The sequence below is a fragment of the Delphinus delphis genome, chromosome 14, assembly GCF_949987515.2.
Source record: "Delphinus delphis chromosome 14, mDelDel1.2, whole genome shotgun sequence".
In the NCBI taxonomy this organism is placed as follows: Eukaryota; Metazoa; Chordata; class Mammalia; order Artiodactyla; family Delphinidae; genus Delphinus; species Delphinus delphis.
Window position 1 is genome coordinate 39,633,399 of NC_082696.1, and position 23,243 is coordinate 39,656,641.

The 23,243-nt window shown below is 34.3% G+C and overlaps 1 protein-coding gene across 4 annotated transcripts in view; it reads left to right on the forward strand.

Annotated features, from left to right (window-relative positions):
• Positions 1 to 23,243, forward strand: part of TBC1D32 (TBC1 domain family member 32) — a 179,804-nt gene that overhangs the window by 8,212 nt on the left and 148,349 nt on the right. Inside the window, exons 3-6 of one of the 4 annotated variants that reach the window (XM_060030026.1) lie at positions 946 to 1,107; positions 8,906 to 9,083; positions 19,693 to 19,761; positions 21,727 to 21,852. In XM_060030026.1, the coding sequence (XP_059886009.1) occupies positions 946 to 1,107; positions 8,906 to 9,083; positions 19,693 to 19,761; positions 21,727 to 21,852 (535 nt within the window). Of the gene's footprint in view, positions 1 to 945; positions 1,108 to 3,922; positions 4,031 to 8,888; positions 9,084 to 19,692; positions 19,762 to 21,726; positions 21,853 to 23,243 lie in introns of those variants that run through there. The other 3 variants (XM_060030028.1, XM_060030029.1, XM_060030027.1) reach the window with 3 other exon arrangements.

Below are 23,243 nucleotides of genomic sequence, written 5' to 3' on the forward strand. Positions count from 1 at the left end.
TTAATAAATATTAAACTGAAGACTGTATGCTGGATACCATGATGGACTTATAATTATGTGAAGAAAATTATTCAGGCTCTCCTTGATCTCCTGTACTGCATATATGCAAGGCTCTTATACAGTGATATATTCAAACTACAAGTCTTGAACATAGTGGCATTTACAAAAATGGCCCATCCTAAATTATCTTTGTCATTTAAGGGACCACAAAAACTTTTTAATCCTTTCTAAATCGTGATATTAATTATAATCATTGCTCTTTATTTTCAGTAAACATGTTTCATAATATAATTATCCACTTTTGGAACTCTTGCCCTCTCATATTTGCTTATTGTCTGAGTTTGCAAATGGATTTTAATGTTAGCATCAACCTAACAGTATGAAGAAGAAGGTCCAATGTATTGAATTGTCTGAGCGACTTCTTGTGAACATAGTCAGACAAAAGCTGATTAGGTGGAATTTAGGTCAGTTCAAAATGAACACAATTTACAAATGTACAAAAAACTCTTGACGATTGGAGCTTAACCTTTTCCTATTTATTCTTTTATAATTACTGTTATCTAGTGTGGTTTTCTTCATCAGCTTGAACAGTTGTGAAAATCTTTAACAACTGCTTTCCCTACCATTAAGCATCACACGTAAAAGATATGAGCATAAAAAAGAAGTGTGAAAAGACTCCTAACCCCCTAAAGTTTGTGCTGGTCCCGAAATTTGCTGTCTACTGTCATCATCTTTAAATGTGATCTTTTCCAAGTGTCTCAGAAAAAAACAACAAAATTCTAGATTAGCTATATGATTTGGGATGAATGACTAATTTAATCCTGGTTTAAGGTAAGAAATCTGATTATATGTTACAAATCTTTCTGTGCTAACATTTTTTCTGGGTATGGTTGATAAGTGAGTTCATGATATTTACTGCATTTATTTTTTAAATGTTTGTTTCAGCTATGAATTTGTGAAATACCTTAGACAGTATATATGTAATACTTTGGGGTCTATGATTGAAGAAGAAATAGAAAAATGGACATCTGATCAGAATCAGGGTGAGGAATTTGGCTATGACACAGTGGTACAGCATGTTACTAAAAGAACTCAGGAATCTAAAGAGTGAGTATGCCCACAGTAATATTTTAAAGTAATTTTTCTCTCAACAGCGTTCCTTGAAAGCACCCTTAACCCCTGTCCCCTACAGTCTTTTCACCTCATAGCAGCCAGAATGATTCTTTAAACCAGTGATTCAGATCATGCCACTCTTCCACGCAACACTCTCTGAAGGCTTCTCATCTCATTCAAAATAAAATCCAGAGTTTCTTCTGTCGCCTACAAGGCCCACCATGAGCCTCTCCTACCTGATTTCTTATCATTTTCCCTCTTCCACTGCTCCAGCCACACTGGTCTTGTTTTTTCTCAAACAAGCCAAGCAAAGTCCTCCCTCAGGGCTCTTTGTATTTATGTTGCTTCTGCTACCTAGAATGTCCTTTCCCTAAATATTTGTGTCACTTACTCCTTCACTTTTCACTTTTTTAAAATAGACGTTATTTTTAGAGCAATTTTTGGCTCACAGCAAAACTGAGCAGAAGGTACAGAGATTTCCCATATACCTCCTGCTACTACACATATATAGACTTCCCCATTATCAACATTCTGCACCAGAGTGGTACAAATTTTTTTTTTGGGGTGGAGGGGCTGCTCTACACAGCTTATGGGACATTTGTTTCAATTAAGGAACCTACATTGACACATCTTTATTATCCAGAGTCCATAGTTTACATTATAGCTTACTCTTGGCGTTGTGCATTCTGTGGTATTGGACAAATTTATAATGACATGTTTTCACCATTATAATATCATATAGAGTAGTTTCACTGCCCTAAAATCCTCTGTGCTCTGCTTGTTCATCCTTCCCCCTCCCTACCCCTGGCAATCACTGATCTTTTTACTGTCTCCATAGTTTTGCCTTTTCCAGAATGTCATACAGTATGACATATGTCATACAGTATGACATATGTCATACATACTATACAGTATGTAGCATTTCAGATTGGGTTCTTTTACTTAATAAAATGCATTTAAGTAGCACAGGGAATTATATTCAATGTCTTGTAATAACCTATAGTGGAAAAGAATCTGAAAAAGAATATATATATATGTACATATATATGTATAACTGAATCACTTTGTTGTACACCTGAAACATTGTAAATCAACTACACTTCAATTAAAAAAACATTTAAGTTTCTTCCATGGAAACTTTTCATGGCTTGATAGTTCATTTCTTTCTAGCCCTGAATAAATTCGATTGTTTGAATGTATCAGACATCTTGCTTGCTTCCAAGTTTTGGCAGTTATGAATACAGCTGCTATAAACATCGTGTGCGGGGTTTTAGGAGCATGATTGGGTCACATTGTAAGATTGTGTTTAGTTTTGTAAGAAATTGCCCAGTTGTCTTCCAAAGTGGCTGTACCATTTTGCATTTTCATCAACAATATATGAAAGTTCTTGTTCCACTTACTTGTCAGAATTTGATGTTGTCAGTATTCCAGATTTTGGCTATTCTAATAGGTGTGTAATGGTATATCATTGTTGTTTTAGTTTGCATTTGCCTAATGACATATGATGTGGAGCATCTTTTCATATGCTTATTTGTCATCTGTTTATCTTCTTCGGTGAGGTTATCTGTTAAGAACTTTGGGTCATTTTTTAATCACGTTGTTTTCTTATTGTTGAGTTTTAAGAGTTTTTGTATGTTTTGGATAACAGTCCTTTGTCAGGTATGTCTTTTGCAAATATTTTCTCCTAGTCCGTGGCTTGTCTTTTCATTCTCTTAATAGTGTCTTTTGCAGATCAGAAATTTTTAATTTTAATGAAGTATCTTTCGTGTCATGCCAAATCCAAGGTCATCTACATTTTCTCCTATGTTATTTTCTAGTAGGTATATAGTTTTGCATTTTATATTAAGGTCTGTGATCCAGTCTGAGTTAATTTTTGTGCAGGTATAAGGTACATATATAGATTCATTTTTTTTGCATGTTGATGTCCAGTTGTTCCAGCACCATTTGTTGAAAACACTATCTTTGTTCCATTATATTGCCTTTGCTTCTTTGTCAAAGATCAGTTGACTATATTTAAGGGTATTTCTGGGCTCTCTATTCTGTTCCACAGATCTATTTGTCTTTTCTTTGGCCGATACCACACTGTCTTGATTACTGTAGGTTTATAGTAAGTCTTGAAGTTGGGTAGTGTCAGTCCTCTAACTTTGTTCTTCTCCTGCAGTAGTGTGCTGGGTATTCTGGGTTTTTTGTCTCTCCATATAAACTTTAGAATAATTTTGTTGATATCTACAAAATGCTTCCTGGAATTTTGATTTAGATTGTGTTGAATCTGTAGATCAAGTTGAGGAGAATTGAGTCTTCTTAATCCTTGAACATGGACTGTCTCTCTATTTATTTAGTTCTTCTTTAATTTCTTTCAATAGAGTTTTATAGTTTTCCTTATATAAATCTTGTATATATTTGTTAGATTTATACCTAAGTGTTTAATTTTGGGGGGTGCTGATATAAATGGTATTATGTTTTAAATTCCAAATTCCACTTGTCCATTGCTGGTATGTGGGAGAGTGATTGACTTCTGTATATTAACCTTGTATCCTGCAACCTTGCTATAATCACTTAGTTGTCCTAGGAGTTTTTCGGTTAATTCTTTCAGATTTTCTGCATAGATGATTATGTCTTCTGCGAACAGTTTATTCTTCCTTCCCAGTCTGTTTGCCTTTTATTTCCTTTTCTTGTCTTATTGCATTAATTAGGACTTCCAGTAGGATGTTGAAAATCAATGGGGAGAGGGGACATCCTTGTCTTGTTCCTAATGCTTCTTCACTCTTTTTAGGTCTCAGCCACTCTGAGTTCTTGAGCAGTGAGATAGCATGACAAAATGCCTGACTCTCACTCAGAAAACAGTTTAATACAAAGCAGTAATTGAGATGAAAGAAGATTTGAAATTTCCTTCTCCTGTTTAAACTCAGCTACTTAGGTATTTCTCACTTTAATTATCTTTCAACACTGGCATATGATTGATGATTGAAGGTCTGGTTCTCCCCCCCATCCCCTCTTGCCCCGCATGAAATGTAACATAACAGAAGATTCTTTAGGGCTATAAAGGGCAGAATGGGCAAGTAGAGAGCATAAATTTCTATTTTCTTCTTAATTCATACTTATTAGTGTAGCTCTATTTAGTTTCTAATTCTTAGGGTAGGTAGCATATTAATGTTATCTAATGTTAAAAATTGCTTTTTGAAGCTAGATTGCAATGATTTTTTATTCTGATAAAAATTTTGCATAATTTTTATGCACAGTAAAACTTTAAAAATTTGGACCCCCAAAATTTATTTTTGGTGATGATTTGGACACATGACATTTGCTTTGTTAATTCTAGACTGTGGACTTGGATTTATGTGATGTTTTTAAGTGCCTTTGGCATCTGGTTTCTCTCCATGCTGGACCATCATGGTTGCTTCCTATTGCAGTTTGAAGGCAGGTGCTGAAGCTTGAGATATAGCCCCTCTTTCAAGTAGTAGAAAAATTGAAATATATACCTGAGCTTATATTACCTATTATATTTTAAAAATTTTATTTGATTTATTTTGAAATTGTTAAACATTTCTTTATGATGTTGGATGAGACCTCTTTCCCCTTGTGACAACTGATTGTTTAAACATGTTATGAACAAAGTGACAGTGTGCAGCTATTAATAAATTTAGCAAGTTCTAACCACAATATATATTAAGTTAAAAGCCATGGAGATCAAGATTTCTTATTTACTGATTTGATGAAAAAACAAAACTAGAGCCACTTCCATCTTTGGATAATACAGTATCCCTGCTTTCCTACAGGGGGATACATTCTAAGACCCCAGTGGATACTTAAAACCATGGATAGTACTAAATCCTATGTGTTTCCCTGTACATACATAACTATGGTAAAGTTTAATTTATAAATTAGGCATAGTAAGAGAATATCTGAATTGCTAACATCACTACTCTTTGCGATTTGGGTCCATTGTTAAGTAAAATGAGGATGGCTTGACCACAATCACTGGGATACCTTGACCAGTAGATCTGATAAGCCAGATGGCTGCTAAGTGACTAATAGGCGGGACTGAATAAAGGGATGATTCACATGCTGGGCAGCTGGATGGCTCGAGATTTCATCACCTACTCAGAACAGCAGACAATTTAAATCTTATGAATTGTTTATTTCTGGAATTTTCCATTTAATATTTTCAGACCACGGTTGACTGTGGGTGACTGAAACTGTGGAAAGCGAAACCACAGATAAAGAGGGACTACTTTATTATAATTAGTAGTCTATTTCTGACAGTATCATTAAGCTTATTCTAAAAGGGGGACTAAAACTCTTCATTAGTCAGAAAATGAAAGCTTTTTAATGCTAAAAGCAAAGTTTTACATGGGATTGTTAGGAAATTACTTTTTGTCTCTGGGTAAGACATTCAATTTTCTTGTGTTTTAGTTCATTCATGTGTAAAAATTAATACAACAATAATTACCGAAAAAAGATTTTAAATGTCTTAATGAATGTCTTCTGCTTTGTGAATCATGGATGAAGGATTTTAAGTTGTACAGAGTATTATTTTCTTTCTCTTTGTGTGTGTGATTCTTTAGAAACTACTTAGGGCTAATGTGTCAACAGTACATTTATTAAAAACATTTTTACTGTAATACTTCAAATTGCTTTCCTAATTACACATTTTGATATTTATTTTTTAAATAGAGGTTTGTACATGAAACAGCTCATTTGTAGCATCTGTCATACATTCTCATATATATTAAGTGGAAGTACTCACAATGTGTATTTTCATTGTTAATTGGTATGGGTTTTTTCACTACCTCTTAGAGCTTTTTCTTATTTTAACTTCTTGGAGTATGAAGGAATCTTCTCAATGGTGTCCATATTCTCTCCTTGGCTTTTTCAAATCTGCAGTTGCTACTGAGTTCTAGTTTATTTAACTCTTGATATTCAGGGCCTTACTCTCTAGTTTTTTGTTTTTTTAAGTATTATTCTTTTATCTACCTTTAGCTCGTTTGCTGATATTTCTTGCAGAAGAATTAATGTTTGTGGTTTCAAGAAATTTATGTTTTCTGGAGGAAGTATTTCTAAAATGAAACAGATTTTCTATGGATTTTAATTACCCTTACTCTTATCCTGTAAATCATTGAGATTTACATTTTTTTTAACTTTTTATTTTATACTGGAGTATAGTTGATTAACAATGTTGTGATAGTTTCAGGTATACAGCAAAGTGATTCAGTTATACATATACATGTATCTATTCTTTTTCAAATTCTTTTCCCATTTAGGTTGTTACATAATATTGAGCAGAGTTCCCTGTATATACAGTAGATTCTTGTTGGTTATCCATTGTAAATATAGCAGTGTGTACATGTCAATCCCAAACTGCCTAACTGTCCCTTCCCCCCACCCTTCCCCCTGAGATTTACTTTTATATTCCTTTATTAAATCACTGTATTGTAAATTTTAAGGGGACAGGAGTTTATGTTCTTCACATGGCTATACCTAACTGGAATGGAGTCTGGGGAGTGTAGTTTACTCCTATTCCCAGCTATAATCCAATTACTGTGGAAGGGGAGAGCAGCTCTGGTGGATAGCTATTGATTGCTACTGGGGCATCATTATACTTCCCTGTTTCTTGGTGCTCAGAATGTGTAGAGGAGGAGCCTGGGGCCTCCTCACTCGGTTCCTATATGTACTTCACCAGTTAGTCTAATGAGTGTATTAGGATTCAATTCCTTCTTGCTTTTTTAAAAAAATTTTTTATTTTATATTGGATTATAGTTGATTAACAATGTTGTGTTACCCTTCTTGCTCTTTATATCCCTTTACTTTAAACTTGAATTTTCCCTGGACTGTTTCTCACCTCTATAGCGGTTCTTTTCTGTATGTGTTTTCCCTCTGTATCATTCCTAATCTATTCTAATTTTCTTTTAATATTTTTGTGTTTTCTCATAATTTCTGGGACTTTAAAAATATGTACATATACAGCTATATGTATTATATTCAATTTACTTATAGTTATATAATATATAAATTATATATTGTTAAATAATATTAACTATATAATGTGTTTTAAATTACATATAGAAATCACATATATTTAATAACAATGTATATAATATATAATTTAAAATATATTTTAAAATTTCTTTAAAGTTCATTTTGTTTTTATTTTTTAAATTAAGTAATTTATTTTGGCTGCTCTGGGTCTTTGTTGCAGTGCATGGGCTTCTTTAGTTGTGGCATGTGGGCTCTAGAGCACGCAGGCTCAGTAGTTGTGGCACGTGGGCTCTCTAGTTGTGGTGCATGGGTTCTAGAGCATGCAAGCTCAGTAGTTGTGGTATGTGGAATCTTAGTTCCCCGACCAGGGATTGAACCTGAGCCCCCCTGCATTGGGAGCATGGAGTCTTAACCACTGGACCACCAGGGAAGTCCCAAAAAATTTCTTTAAACTTTAAAAACTCAGTCCACTATTTTTAGCCAAATCCCCCAGCATGATTTTATTACTTCTATGAGAGAAGTATCCTTTCTCTGATTTATGTAGTTAATATGATGCATTGACCAGAAATATAAAGAAAGGGAAGTTTCTGTGCTTATTTTCTAGTGTATTTCCAGTGTTATAATGATAAACAATAAACATACATATTATCATGCTTTATATTTACAAAGAACTTTCAGATATATATTCTCATTTATTTCTTGCTATGGCTATGTGAACTAGATCAGCTAGATTGTATTTTTCTTTTAATTTGAAGATCTAAATGGCTTTATTCAGTAATTTATAAATTGGGCAGCATCCCATCTAGTAGATAGAAGAGTGCTCCTAGATTGTATTCTTTTTATCTCATATATAGTTGAGGAAAAATAGACTTATTTATAATGACAGAGCTTGTATGTAAAGTAGTCAGGTTTCTAATCCAGGTTTTCTGATTCCAAATTTAGTACTTTATTCACTATGTTTATTTAAATCTTTATGCCTTTTTATTTTAAATATAGAAATTTCAATAGTTCACATCTCATACTCCTCATTTGTAAAATAAAGGGTAGACTAGATTATTTTCATTTCCATCTAGCTCTAAAATTCTATTTGTAGGGTTTTGGAGGATCTCAGTCTAATGTTAGTATGGATGCTTGAGAGTTTGCACTTAATAAATGGAGAAATTTATTATAAGTTTTTAAAATATATGTATATTTAGACCCGCTAGAGCTGAAAGGGATCTTAGAAATTATCCAGTTCAAACTTCTACTAATTTCAGGAATCCTTTTCTTAACATCTCTGACAATGGGTTCTCTAGCCTCTGTTTGAAAGGACCCACTGATCTCTTAATACTTATTTAGGTCTCAATTGTGGTGATGGATGTCTATACACATAAATTATAGGCAGGAGAGAAGGGAAGCAAAGAAAATAGAGGAAGGGAGGATAGAGAAAGAGAAATTAAAAAAAGGAATAAAAGTGATGTGTAAAGTAGGCTGGGTTTTGGTAGTTTGATATTAATAGTTGACTTTGTTACTAATAACTGGAATCTATGCCATTGGAACATCTTACCTTGGATTCTTTTAATTTTACTGCCTTGGTTCATGTAACCAGATGGAAAAACTTGGGAAATAACACATTTTAGATTCCCTATTAATTTTTTTTTCCTGTTGTGTGAATTCTGTTGTGCCATTTATTCTTTCAGAAAAACTGTCTTTTCTCTTTAGAATTGTTTGTTAAAGGGACTTTACAAGAAAAAAAATAATCGGGTAGTTTAATTTAGTTGAATGTTTTAATCTGTGCTAATAGCCATTCTCTTACAAAGATTGCTTTGAATTAAAGATACAAAGAAATGATGCATTCCCTGAAGAACATCATGATGATAGTGGTGGATTCTATGATCAACAAGTTTGAAGAAGATGAAATGCAAAGTCAAGAAAGGCAGAAAAAAATCCAAAAGGAGAAAAGCAATAGTTACTGCACAGACAATTGCTCTGATAGTGATTCGTCATTCGGTCAGGTATGTTGTTTAGTTTTGCATTTATGTCTTGAAATGGTGTTTAATAATCATTACCTTTAATACATTCTTTATTAGCTAGACTTTTTTCCACTTTCTAGTTTTAAGATTCAGAAGGATAATAAACAATAACATAATCTAATATTAAAGATTTAGTCCATGAAATAACATCTTCTAGAATTATATGTTCAGTGAATTATATCTGAACAGTTATTAATGAGGTAAGGAAATAAACTAGTGGATTTTGGATTAAAAAATAATAACACTTGAAACAAATCTGCTTAGACTTTAGTTAAAGATCTTATTCCCAATTAATCCTTATTAATCAAATTTTAACTACATTATAGATGAATATGGAGATAAAACATTTCCCTTATTTATCTTCTGTGAAGGTTGCTGTGAATTGTTAGTTTTAAGTTTTTTTTTTATGTCAAAAGATTTGAGGTTTTATATTTTATCTTTCCAGGTTACTGGAATCCTTGTCTTTTGGCTTCAGCAGAGCTAAGGGAAAGGCCAATGTCTAGATTAGTCCTAATAGAAGACAAAGGAAAATAGATAGAGTAGAGCCCATGCATGCACCATGAAATTCCACATAGAAAATTTCAAGCCAAATGGAATCTGTTTGACCTTCGTGTGAATCCTACCTGCTATTTTTAGTGAAACATTTTCACCTAATTAGTTCTAACATAGGGACATAACTATAACGTAGATCCTAAACGTATAGCAAAAAGGGATTTGTGGAGTTTGGGTGAAACCTGAAATACGTGTGTGTATTAGTCACAGTTGAGACTGCACTTTTGAAGGAAAAATGGTTTTGGAATTAGTCAAAGCAGAATGTAAAAGTTATCACTGCATCATTTAGCAGGAGATATTGTGCTGAGTTTTAAATTTTACAAGTCAGGTTAATTATCTGATGTGAGGAAGGAAGTGACAAAGATTGTGAATTTTCTTCATGTTTTGGCTCTTAATCGTCCCTTGTTGATGTACTCTTTGGAAGAAGCTGGGCTGTAGAGATTTTAGTTCAGCTTAATACAATCAGATGGCTTATTCAGTAGGTTTACTGAACTGCTTCTTCAGATCAAGGACTTTCTGGAAATGAAAGGCACAGAAAACCCAACTTTAGGACTCTGAGGGATCATAAGATTATACTTTCTTAGTTATTTGATGAACCATGTATATACACTGAAATCGAACCACAAGAGAAAAAAAGTGGAGCACTGTTAATTTGTTCTAAGAAGTACAAGTATTCAGATCTCAATAGGATTGATTGAGTAGCTGGCAGTTAAGAGGTGCTAGCTAAGCACCAACTTATTTCCAGTCATAGAATCATAGATTTTTGAAGAAATTCACAGCATTGGTAGAAATGGAGTCATACTTTCAGAAGATATTCTTGTTTTTTATTTTGTTTTGATTCTCGAGAAGGATCATGCTCTGAGTTTATGTGGCTTCCTTTGGAATGTCCACGGGGTATATCTGCATTTTCAAGTGCCTGCCTTATGAATATGACCTTGTGTCAGAAGCGACTAATTGAATTGAAAGTGAAGTATGCCCACCAACAAGGTGTGGGATCCCTGGGCCTTTGGAAAAAAGCAGATGAATGCTAGAACTGTCCTGAAAGCTCTTTCAGTGTGGCCAGACTCTAAGATGTTTGGGTATGCTTTTGTTTAGTGAAAAAAGACTCTCTTGCATGTAACTGACCGAAGAGAGGCTGAATTAATAGGTTCAGAATTGAAAGGATCCCTGAAAATATATCATTCATTCCATTAAATATTGATGTTATTATTGATGCCTTCAAAATTGATGTTACTTGCATCGGGCTTTAAAAAAACTGAATTGTTCTATGAATAGCATTCAGTAAACAATTTTGATGCTGCTGTTTTGATATTAGAACACTTGTATTTCGTGAATAGAGTAGGCTTTATTTCATTGCTATTTTAAACATTGCGTCCTGATTGTATATGGATTTCTGACCCAGTATTGAAAAACTTTGGACATTACTGCCTTGGAGACTGTTTGTGTAAGTTTGAGCATATTAAAGAATAAAGTTGGCTGATTTTTACTATAGTTGTGAGCAGAGCATTCACTGAAAGCATTTGGCACTGTGATTAAACCTGGAAAAAGTCTGCAAAATAATGCTAGAAAGATAAAAATAATAATATTAGATATCTGTTATTGAGATTGCTGCCATATGTTGGTCCCTTTGCTTGGCTTTATATTCACTATAGGTGTTACCAGCCTACTTTACAGGAAAAAGCGAGGCTTATAATAATAGGTAAAACTTGTGTTGCTCCTTAGGATTCCACTGTGAATTTAAGCCTGGTCTCTTACCCTTGATAGTCTGTTCTCTTTGTTCTGTGCTGCACTACCTGGAGACTTCTTGGGTTCAAATCTTTGTTCTACCACTTACTAGCTGTGTGACCTTAGACAAGTGTCTTTACTTCCCTGACGTAGTATTTTTCATTTTAAAATGGGAATGATAATACCACTTACCTCATCCTGCTGTTGAGAAGATTAACTGATTTAATAGTTGCTGCTGCTCTGTACGTGTTAGCTTTTATTATTGTTGCTATTTCTTGAAGGATATGCTGAAATGGATACCATTGAGAGACATACTCAAGTAGAAAATTTCCCAGCTCTAGTCCTGTATGGTTTCTAACTGAGCTTCTATGGGTCATTTTCTACTGCTGGAAGATTAGAGGATTACCTCTAATTAAGCTTTCAAAATTAATGTCCTTTCCTCTTGCAGCTTTTCTTTCTCTTCCCCGACAGTATTCAGTTGTAATATGGCACAGGCATTACATTATGCTTTTTTGTAGTGTGCAAACTATCGATACTTTACTACGTTCCAAGGGAACCCCAAGATGTACCCTTTGTATGGAGAAGGTGAGTTTAGGATAACAGTCACCAGCTGTTCTTTCATGATGTGAACCTATTTAAGGAATTTATTGTTTCTTTACTTTCATGGTAACCTCCCCATGAAGCCCATCCTTTGGTACCTATGGCAGGCAGAATAACAGCCCTTTCACAGACATCCATGTCTTAATACCCAGAACCTATGAACCTGTTACCGTACATGGGCCAAGGGACTTTGTTAGTGTGATTAATTTAAGGATCTTCAGATGGGGAGATTATTCTGGATTATCCAGGTGAGCCTAATGTAATCACAAGCGTCCTTATAAGAGAGACTCAGGAGGGTCAGAGGTAGAGAAGGTGCTGTGCGGGCTGAAGTAGATGTCAGAGTGGCTGCCAATGTATTCTAACCTCTAGAACTGTAAGATAATAAATTTGTGTTTCTTTAAGTCACTAAGTTTATGGTAACTTGTTACAGTAGCAGTGAGGAAACTAATATCTTGCCATTGTTGCTGCTTATTCACCTGAAGGCCAGGATCTTTTCTGTTATTTACTTCCTGGAAAAGAAGCTTTGTGTTTGAACTGCCTCCTGGGAACAATTTGAATTCCATCTTTTTGCTAGGTTTTGAATTCTTCCAGTAAGACTTTTCTTGAGTAGCTTTTTCCTGTTATTGAGTTTGAGGCCTTTCCCCTGTCTCTGAGTATGTGCTGTGCTATCAACCACTCTAATTTACGTTTTACCCTAACTTCTCAAATCTTAGAATATCTTGAGTTCAGCGCCTTTTCTGGCCTCTCCTAAAATCTTTAAAGTTTTTACAATGCTCTTTTTGGTGAGGAATTCTGCTTTTGAGGATGTCATACTACTGCTGAGGAATTACAAGATTCTCATCTCTTGTTCAGCAGCATTGCCCAGGACAGTAGGATAGCCACAGCCCAAACTACTATTCAGAAGTTCCTCCATCTCGAGCTACCCTTAATTGATAAGACTTTTATTATTATTATTTGTCTTATAAGCAGAAAAAGATAGGAACCTAAAATCCTAAAAATGTAGAAGGGAAAGGGAAAGGCAGCTGAGAGTAGGAAAAAAAACACGGTAGTATTGATAATGCAGCTGCCTAGAGTTAAGCTTGAGGCAGGGGGCTTGTTTGGGAGAAGAACTGGGTAGGTGCAGGTGTGAGCTTTCTTTGCTTGCTTGTTTAATAGTAATGTCTTGAGACAATTTGACACCAGAAAAACTAATTTCTCTGATTAACAATGCTAATATCTTTATGAATACCTAAGTTTCTTTATACTTTTAAATATTAATAGATTTTTTGTTATTTCTCAATGGTAGCACTTTTAAAGAAAAGTGCAGAAGTTCTTTTTTTGTTAAAACATTATTTAAACATCTAGGAAATTAAGAACTTTATCATTTGAAACTATTTTTAAAACCTTATTTTTGTTTTGAATTAATAACTTTGTTCTGTATTTAAGGCTTAATGAAGGGTGGGCTCATAATTTTTTTTTTTTTTTGCGGTACGTGGGCCTCTCACTGTTGTGGCCTCTCCCATTGCGGAGCGCAGGCTCTGGACGCGCAGGCTCAGCGGCCATGGCTCACGGGCCCAGCCGCTCCGCGGCATGTGGGATCTTCCCGGACTGGGGCACGAACCCGTGTCCCCTGCATCAGCAGGCGGACTCTCAACCACTGCGCCACCAGGGAAGCCCGGGCTCATAATTTTAAGAAGTTTTAGATGCACTACAATTAAAAAAAACTATTCTGCATGAAGCTAACTCATTCTGAATCTTGGAAACAAGTCAAACTCTGGCTGTGCCATTGATGAGCTGTGGGCTTTGTCTTCTTAACCTCTTTCAGTGCCTCAATTTTCTTAACTGTTATAGAGGAGATAGTAATAGTATTTACTCTTATAATGTTGCCTTGCAGATTTAATATATGTAAAGCATTTTGAACAGTACTTGGCTCATATTAAGCTCTTATATAAATGTTTGCTGTTATCATTGTCATCACTGGGTGGTGGTTCTTTTTCTTTTGTAAGAACAGGAAAGAAATCATTGTACAGTTACACATACTAAAGCCTAAAGAATCATTAGGTTTAATATTTATATATTTTATTTCCCATAGCTCTTTGAACAACAGTAATAGTTGTCTTTCTTTGACTAGCTGTATTTCAATGGTTTATATAGTTTACAAACCAAATATTTAAAATAGAGATTTCTAGAGTAATTTGAGGGTGGTATGATTTTTGAACTTAAAGTGTAGTTATTGACTAATGTGAATATTCTCCAATATATGTTGTAATAAAGTGAATATATCTCTTTAAAACAACAGAAGTTACAGAATGCATCTTATGTTCACTATCTTTAGGTATACTGAATTTTACAGAAATGTATACAAATCTTATTTTAGCATCTGAAGACCTTTAATTAGGATCCTTATGATCATACAGTAGGACCAAAATCCATCTTAGATTATCAACCTATTCTACTTCTTGCTCTTTTCCCTGTAGCATTTGCTCAGAAATTATTTGCTTGGTTTATACTCTCACACATGTAAATATGTCTAAAAATGTTTTCCTTTTGGAATTATCTACCTATATTGATATCAGCAACAGGTCTCTTTTGTGTTGCTTTACCAATCAAGTTGGCAGACACTGCTCCCCTCAGGAATTTTTAATCTAACAATTTCAGCTGTTATAAATATTTCTAACTCTGTTGTAGTCAATGGAACACGTTTTCTACATGTTCCAGTTAAGTATCAATAAATTATTATAGTTAGTTGCAATGGAAATTTGTCCATCCAGTGATACACAATAACACACAGAAATGTTAAAAACCTATATAGGTAACCTTTAAGGTAGGTATTAGACTTATTCTCATTTCTAGTGTAGTATGTATTTCATTGCTTAAGTAACATTTTAAGAGTAATTTGTACTATGTTTAAGAAGACAAAGGAATCTTAGAGGGTACTAAGCATATTAATGAGTCTACTCCAATCAGATAACTACTAAAGGCTATGCTTTTCTAATATGCATTATTACCTGAGAGGAAAGGCAAACATGGTAGAATTAAGGGACTTCAACTGTTTGGATACATATTCAACCAACAGATATGTATTGGACATATGCTGTGTACAATATCTTGTGCCAGGCACTATAAAATTGCAAAGATGAATCAGATATACATTATTTTTTCAAGGAGCTTACTTGAGAGTAAAGAGATAGGATATGTACATAAATAACCAAGTTGCAAGTAGAAGTAATGTGTCATGGGAATTCAAAGACCATCCCTTATAACCAAGAATATCCAAGAGCTATAGAGGAAAGTATTTCAGACAAGGGAAAGTTCAAAATTTCTGCATCAACAAAGAATGTGGCATACCTGGGAAGCTCTGAGTAGTTTATGTGAAGGGTTAGGACAGAGTTTGCAAGGAGTAAATTGGAAGGTTAGATTAAGGGCAGTTTATGGAGTAAGGGTAAGGATTATATCTTAATCATTATTTATTGTTTCTAGCTATAAAATCATAGTGCCTGGTAACATAGTAGGTGTCTGACACATAGTATAGATGCCGAATAAATATTTGAGGAATAAATGAATGCATTCAAAAGCTAAATTTAATTGTTTTGTAATTTGAGAGAAATCATTTTAGGTTTCTTAACAGGAAAATGTGTGTCAGACTTACCTAACAGTTGTATACAGAAGGGCATGGGAAGGGGAGAAAGTGGAGGTAGGGAGATAAGTTAGAAGGCTATCATGGTAGTTAAGTAAAAAGTAATGAGGACCTGAACTGAGGAGGCTTTGTAGGAATAGAGACTGATGTGAAATTATTGCAGAAGTAAGATCATTAAGCTTGATTTTTGATATGTTTTGGAGAGAGTAGTGCAAAGTGGAAGTAGAAGTTAAAGGTCTAGTTATGTTTTTTTTAAGCCAAAGTAGCTGGGAGACTATGATGTTATGAACCAAGTCTGGAATTAGGGAGGAATTAGATGTGGAGAAGAATGTGGTGGGTTCTTCTTTTATTCTTTTTTGTTGTTGTTGTTGGGTATACATATTGAATTTGAGACACCAGTAAGGTATCCCAGTGGTGTAGCAGGTAGTTGAACATGCAGGATTCATTTGGTAGAAATGTTGGGGATAACAACGTGAGTCATTCGTGCAGAGATGTTGCTACTTAAGCCACCTAAGTAAGCAAGATCTTAGGAAATGCATTTCAGAGGGCAGACAGAAATGGAAGAATGGGTTAGACAGGGTACCAAACCATATTGCACTGGGTAGGAGGTTAAGGGGGGATGAAGGCTAGAGGGAGTCAAATAAGATAAGGACTAAGAAAAGATCTTTGGATTTGGTGGTTAACTGTTCACCACAGAATAATGTTGAGAGTAAGAGGAGGGAAGTTGAGGGATCATCATGCTGATTAGTTGCGATCATTTCTGTGAAGTGAAAAGCAAAGACATTTTCAAAGTAAGGGTTGCTTGCCTGAGGTATTGATCATAAAGAGATTAAAAAAAAAGTCTTTGTTGGGGGAGCATTTAAGCAAATGAATTTTAAGATCTAAGTATTATCTTTTTTGACTGCTACTTGACATAATATTGGTTGTTTCACCAAATATGAACTCCTGTAGTTGCAAATGTTCAAACAGTATCTGACCCTGCATTTACCAGGGCTGTTGTAGAACGTGACTTCTCTTTTAGAAAAGAAGCTGAATGGAAATCTGAAATCAATGAATTATATTTATAGATCTTGAATAGGCAGTAGGTAGGGGGGACTCAGTTTTCTATTTTCAGATAGAAAATTCCTGGTTGAAGTAAATTTGAGATTTACTTCAAATTTTAAAATTTAATAATGATAAAGCAAAAAGACTTTACATTTGTTCTCGTTTAATTCTTACAGTGATGCTAGGAGGTGGATGTGAAAACTGCGGATGGGGTTAAAGATTCCAGGGACACATAGCTAGTTAGAATTTTAAAACCTGGCTTAATCTTCTGTCTGATTAAAACTCATGTCCTTGATATTCTTATTTGCTAATGAGTTGGATGGCAGGACATTTTAGACATCGATGATAATCTGATAAAAGTCATGATAGTGGAAGTGGGAGGACCAGAAGAAATCAATTTTAGAAGAGGCGAAAGGGCCAGGCTAAAGAAAAGAGCTTGTGTAATTAGCAGTAGAATGAGTGTGTATATGTACTTTATATACTTACTATATACACATATGGACATATATACTTATATCTATATACACACAACATATATCTTAATGTTTGTATATGTATACTATGTAAGATATCCTGTGTTGTGTACTTTCTTCCCATTAGACAAGACAAGCTGCACTTATATATACTTACATTTTATTTAGTAGTTACCACTCATACATTTTAGTATTTTAATTGTTGTATAATGAAAACTCAAAATTAAAGCTCTATTATTTAATATACAGTACTTCTAATTTTAAAAAGTAGTATATACAGACTTCAGCAGTTGAACTATATACTTTATTTTTTAATTTAATTTTTTTTTAATACAGCAGGTTCTATTTTATGCATGTTAGTGTATGTATGTCACTCCCAATCTCTCAATTCATCCCACCACCTCCACCCCCTGACCCCCGCTTTCCCCGCTTGGTGTCCATGCGTTTGTTCTCTACATCTGTGTCTCTATTTCTGCCTTGCAAACTGGTTCATCTATACCATTTTTCTAGATTCCACATATATGCATTAATATGATATTTGTTTTTCTCTTTCTGACTTCACTCTGTATGACAGTCTCTAGGTCCATCCACGTCTCTACAAATGACCCAGTTTCGTTCCTTTTTATGCTGAGAAATATTCCATTGTATAAATGTACCACATCTTCTGTATCTGTTCATCTGTCAATGGGCATTTAGGTTGCTTCCATGACCTGGCTATTGTAAATAGTGCTGCAGTGAACACTGGGGTGCATGTGTCTTTTTGAATGATGGTTTTCTCTGGGTATATGAACTATATACATTTAGAAAAGAGTAAAACCGAGGACACTTTAAGGCTTTTTAAGAAAACTTACATTGAAGGATCTGAAATATCAGGCTGTTTTGGGTTTGTTATCAAGTGGCAATATGTACCCTGTATTGTTAGAGACAATGTAACATGGTAGGAAGACTGGCTATGGAATCATTCTCGAGTTTAACAAATGTATATTGAGTGCCGACTCTGTATCCAGCACTGTTTCAGGTATTGAGGATACTATAGTGAAAAAGACCAAAAAGATCAAAAAGACTAAGTGATTGTAAGGCAGCCATGCAAAGCTCTAGAAGAATAGCATTGCCAGGCAGCAGGAGTGGCAATGGCAAAGGTTCTTAGGCTAGAGTGGGCATGGCATCTTCCAGGGATGGGGGAAAAAAGGCCAGCATGACTGAAACCTACATGGCAGAGGGCAGAGTGGTATGAGAGAAAGGTAGGCAGGGGCCAGATCGTGTAAGTCAAACTTTTATATTTTATTCTGAGTAAAGCGGGAAGTCTTTTTGTGGGGTTGAAGTAAGGGAGGTAAAGAGACTTGATCTATAATTTTGAGAAGCTTTGTCTATTGCTAGAGAATGGATGATGGGGTAGAGTAGGATGAGATTAAGAGCAGAAGCAGGGAGACCAGTTAGGATGAATTTAAGTAGTCTAGAGTCAATGCTGGTGTCAACTAAGGTTTTAGCAGTGAAGTGGCAATGGGTAGTTAGAGTTATGATATGTGAAACTTGGGAGTTGTCGTGGCATTGGATGTAGGAAATGAGAGGAAGCAAGGAGTCAAGATTAACTCCTATTTTTGACTTAAGACAAAATATGGATGGATGGTAGAACTATTTACCAAGATGGGGAAGTTTGAGGGAGGAGCAGGTTTGGAATAAAAAAATCAAGAATTTTATTTTGGATATGTTAAGTTTGAGGTGCTTATTAAACATCCAGCGGAAGTGTTGAAGGGATAATTATATATGTTACCTTGGAGATGAAGTGACTGATAAATTTTAGTCATTGTGATGTATTTAAGAACTAGATGAGAACACCTCAAGAGAGTATAGACAGTGAAGAGAAGAGGGTCTCTAATGAAGATGGGAATCTGAGTTCTGATTGCTGGGTGACTTGGTTTTCATATTTCTCATACTTCAGAGTCATTGTGAATTGAGGTAGTACGAGGCTTGTTACATAATAATGGCAGTTTTATTTTTAGGTGGTTATTTAAGGTATTATTTAAATTGCTTTGGCAAGAAGAAGATTCCTTTTCTAAAACAGCTTATGGTCTACTATAAACTTTTTTCTAGATAGAAGTTTTTACTTTAGGAATTCTTCACCTAAGAGGAGACATGGAGAAAGTTTAAGGAGAAGCACAGGGAAGAAAAGGAACAGAAAAGTTCAAGCAGCACCATAGCTATGCTTAGGGTACCATCAATGCCTTCTTATTTGTTTATGTTGTTTTACCTTTGTTTCATACATCTCAGATTCCTGGGTACAAAACATTTTTAGCTTTATATCTTTTGAGTCATATTCTATATGTTGCATTTGCTCAGCAAATGATAACCTCATATACATGAAAGTATATGTCCTACTGTCCTACTGGGACATTAAGTTCTCATTTAAATGCCTTGGGATACAAAAATTCTAAGTTTGCTGCTAAATCAAAATAGATCATCCCCTTCTCTTGTTTCAGAATTTGTTTTGTGCTTGGAGTTATATGAAAAATCATTTATAACAATACTTCTAAAAGTCTACTAAATGAATGAAGGAATTAACGTTCTGTTAATTGTGTTACAGAGTTATAAATTTTGTCAAGGAAAATTACAGTTAATTTTAGACCAGTTGGATCCTGGGCAACCTAAAGAGGTAAGTTTAAAGGAAAACTGTTAAGTTCAGTCATATATATATATATATATATATATATATATATATATATATATATATATATGTGTGTGTGTGTGTATGTGTATATGTATATATATATATATATATATATAAATAGATTATAATTAGTAGCAGCTGGATTATTTCTCTTGAAGATAGTCCTTTAATATCATGGCAGTTCTAGACTGATATCCCTGCTAGACTTTCTAGTCTTGAAATGAAAAGTCACAGAGTAAGAGAGGCTCTCCTTAGAGAGTGCTCACAGTTTGTAAGAGGAAATTTTTATTTCTAGTTTCAATTTTCAAGGGATGAATTTATGAGCAGTTTCTCCCAAACTGTTCCTTCACTGTTGCTTTGTATGTGACATTTTAGTGATTTCTTTGAAGAAAATAATCTTCATTTAATCCTCTTTCTACTTCTGGAAAACGTGAGCAACTTTGACACATGTTCATTTATTAGAAAATATTTTTAAAAAGCAATTTTATTGAATTGAGCCTCTTTATATTGTAATAATTGTATAAATTACTGTTTATGAAGTTTTATTTCATTTGAAAGTCATTCTGTTTCACTTGAAATAGAAAATTATAGGAGTTTTGAAGTACCTCAGACATCTGTTATATCTTGCCATTTGGTCTCGTTTTTGAAATACGTTGTTTTTCTTCAACTTTTCATTTTAAATTAAGTGAATAGCTATGATTTACTCCCACTGATTTTTTTTTTTCCTCTCAGCATTTCACATTCTGATTTATTTTCTAGGTTTTAGTAAATGTTTCAACAGATTGGCAATGGGACCTGACTTTATATGATAACAATATTATTGACTTTAGTTTAAGTGGATTATTTGGAAATCTATACTTGTTCAGAAACCTTTGTTCTACTTCTGCAAATAGTAAATTGTTAATGGAGTTTTGTCCTAAAAATTAACTGAAAAGGAGAAATTTACTTAATGTTTTTAAACTCTCTTCATAGTCCCCCTAATGCCTATCCCAAATAAAATTGTATTTAAGAGTTTTTCATATGAATATATAGACATTTTAAACACATGTATATTCTATTTGTTTCACCTAAAACTTGACACCCTGAAAACTGACACCTTGACACATTCAGAGTGCTTGGTGTTCTAAGGTCTTAGCTCTTTGACTTTTCATTTTTTTTCCCCCCTCACTAGGTTTCAGTTATTTCAGCTGAGGAACAACCAAATTTTGAGGAACAGGTTGGAATCAGTGTGTTATTACTCACTAGTTGGAGAGTGAGCGGGGGAGAAGCTTTACTCCACTTACGATTGGAGTAGAGCTATTTGCCACTGCTGTCCCTTGGGTCATACTGTCCTGAGTGAATTCTGATTGAATTTTGAGAAGAATGCTTAATAAGATTTCTGTGAAAATTCAGAAATTCAATTTTGCATCACATTGCTGAATCACTTTTTTTTCCCTATCTCAGTGGTTAGAAGGTCAGAAAATATGGTGTAGCGGCAAAAAGAAGTTCAAATTAATTGCTTTGTGAGAATTGTTCATATATCCTAGAATGGGAATGCTTCACCAGGGACATAACTGGGCAGTGTTTTAGAATTAGAGTCCTCAAACTGTGGGACCACCTATGGGGTCTGTTCAAGTGAGGAAAGTCTATGGAGGAGACACTGGAATACCTTATTCTGGTGATTCAGATTTGGCTACCATCCTTTCTCCTCTTCCCCTTAGACGTGTGACCTAGAATCTCCTAATATAGTTAGATTATTTTATGTAAAGCAAAAATTAAAACACTAGTTTCTCTGCTTAACAGTTTAAAAAATGAGTTATCAAGAATTGTTTTATAAAAGGGCCTCTGATTTTCAACTGGCTCTTCAGAGCAGTTATCCAGACTCTGCGTTTCAATGTTTGTTAAATATTTGGAGAATTGCTATTATTTTGGTGGCTGAGTATTAATAAAAATTCTTTTAAAAAATTATAGGTGAGATATGAAGCCTTGCAAACGTTATGTTCAGCTCCTCCATCTGACGTACTGAACTGTGAAAATTGGACCACTCTCTGTGAGAAACTGACAGTGTATCTTTCAGATCCTGATCCTGTATTTAGTGTAAGGAAATGCCTACAGAAGTGTTAAGAATTCCTGGTTTTTTTCCTACTATTCTAGGAGCAAATGGAATATAATTTTCTTTAATAGTAGCTCAAATATTTAATAGTAACACAAATATAATTTCAGCTCCAGCTTTTGAATTGTCAAGATTTTTTTTTTTTTAAAGGAATTAACTTACTATGTCATGATTAGATTCAAAGTATGGTTGGTCAGTGTCATACTTCATTGCCAAATAATAGGCTATGTTAGCTTATGCATTTTGTTTTATCTTGTAAAGGGATATCCAAGTATCTGTGTCAATGTTTTTGAATTAAGAAAAATATTTTAAAAGAAAGAGTGTGTTTTTGAAAGAATTCATGATATATGAAGACTTGAACTTACAATGATTACAATTTACTCTAAAGGATTAATAAGCATTTTCCCTGTGCAGTTAAGTGTTAGAGATTGCTTAACTGCTTAAAAAGAAAAGTTAGAAAACTGTAAAGCTAACACTTTAGAAGATAATTGAGATTAATTATAAAACTAATGTAGAAAATTCCCAAAACTGTAAAGTTAGTCAGTGGAGAGTTATTTTATATATAAAAAAAAAAATGATTCACATATGACTTCTCAGAAACACTATGTTGAAAAGTAAGATTATATTAAAAAGTGCAGTAATTATATGGGATTAAAAAAAATCCTGACTGTATTCCAGCATCACATTTAACTACAAACTAGATTTTTTATGTATGTACATATGTATTTATTTTGGCTGCACTGGGTCTTCGTTGTGGCGCATGGGCTTCTCTAGTGCGGCACGCGGGCTTAGATGTGGTATGTGGGAACTTAGTTCGCAGACCAGGGATCGAACCTGGGCCCCCTGCATTGGGAGCACAGAGTCTTAACCACTGGACGACCAGGGAAGTCCCCCAAACTAGGTTTTTTTAAGTGTCTTTTTCTTCATAAATGATGTGTCAGTGAAGAAAAACATTAGCTTTAAAATTGATAAGGTTTTTTTATATAGAATTTTTAAAGGTATTAGTAAAAAAGAAAATTTTCCAGCTCTTCAACAAATATGCACTGAATACCTACAGTGTACATCATTCTAGTTCAGATGCTGGGAACACTGAGCAAGACAGAAGCCTTTGCCTTCATAGAACTTTAGAAGAGGAGACAGACAGTAAACAGTTAATACAAATAAAAATAAAACTCAGTACCTTTTTACTACTTAAAATTACTCTTCCATCAATGAAAATATACTGGTAAACAGAAGTGGTTTAGAAACAAGTCGTTTGTTATTTTTATAAGGGGGGAAATGATGTTTAATTACCCAATACCTGGATGCAGTTCAACCATACTAACCCCAGAGGGTGAGGCAGACTTCTCTAAAGACTCAAGGATTCAGGAACTTC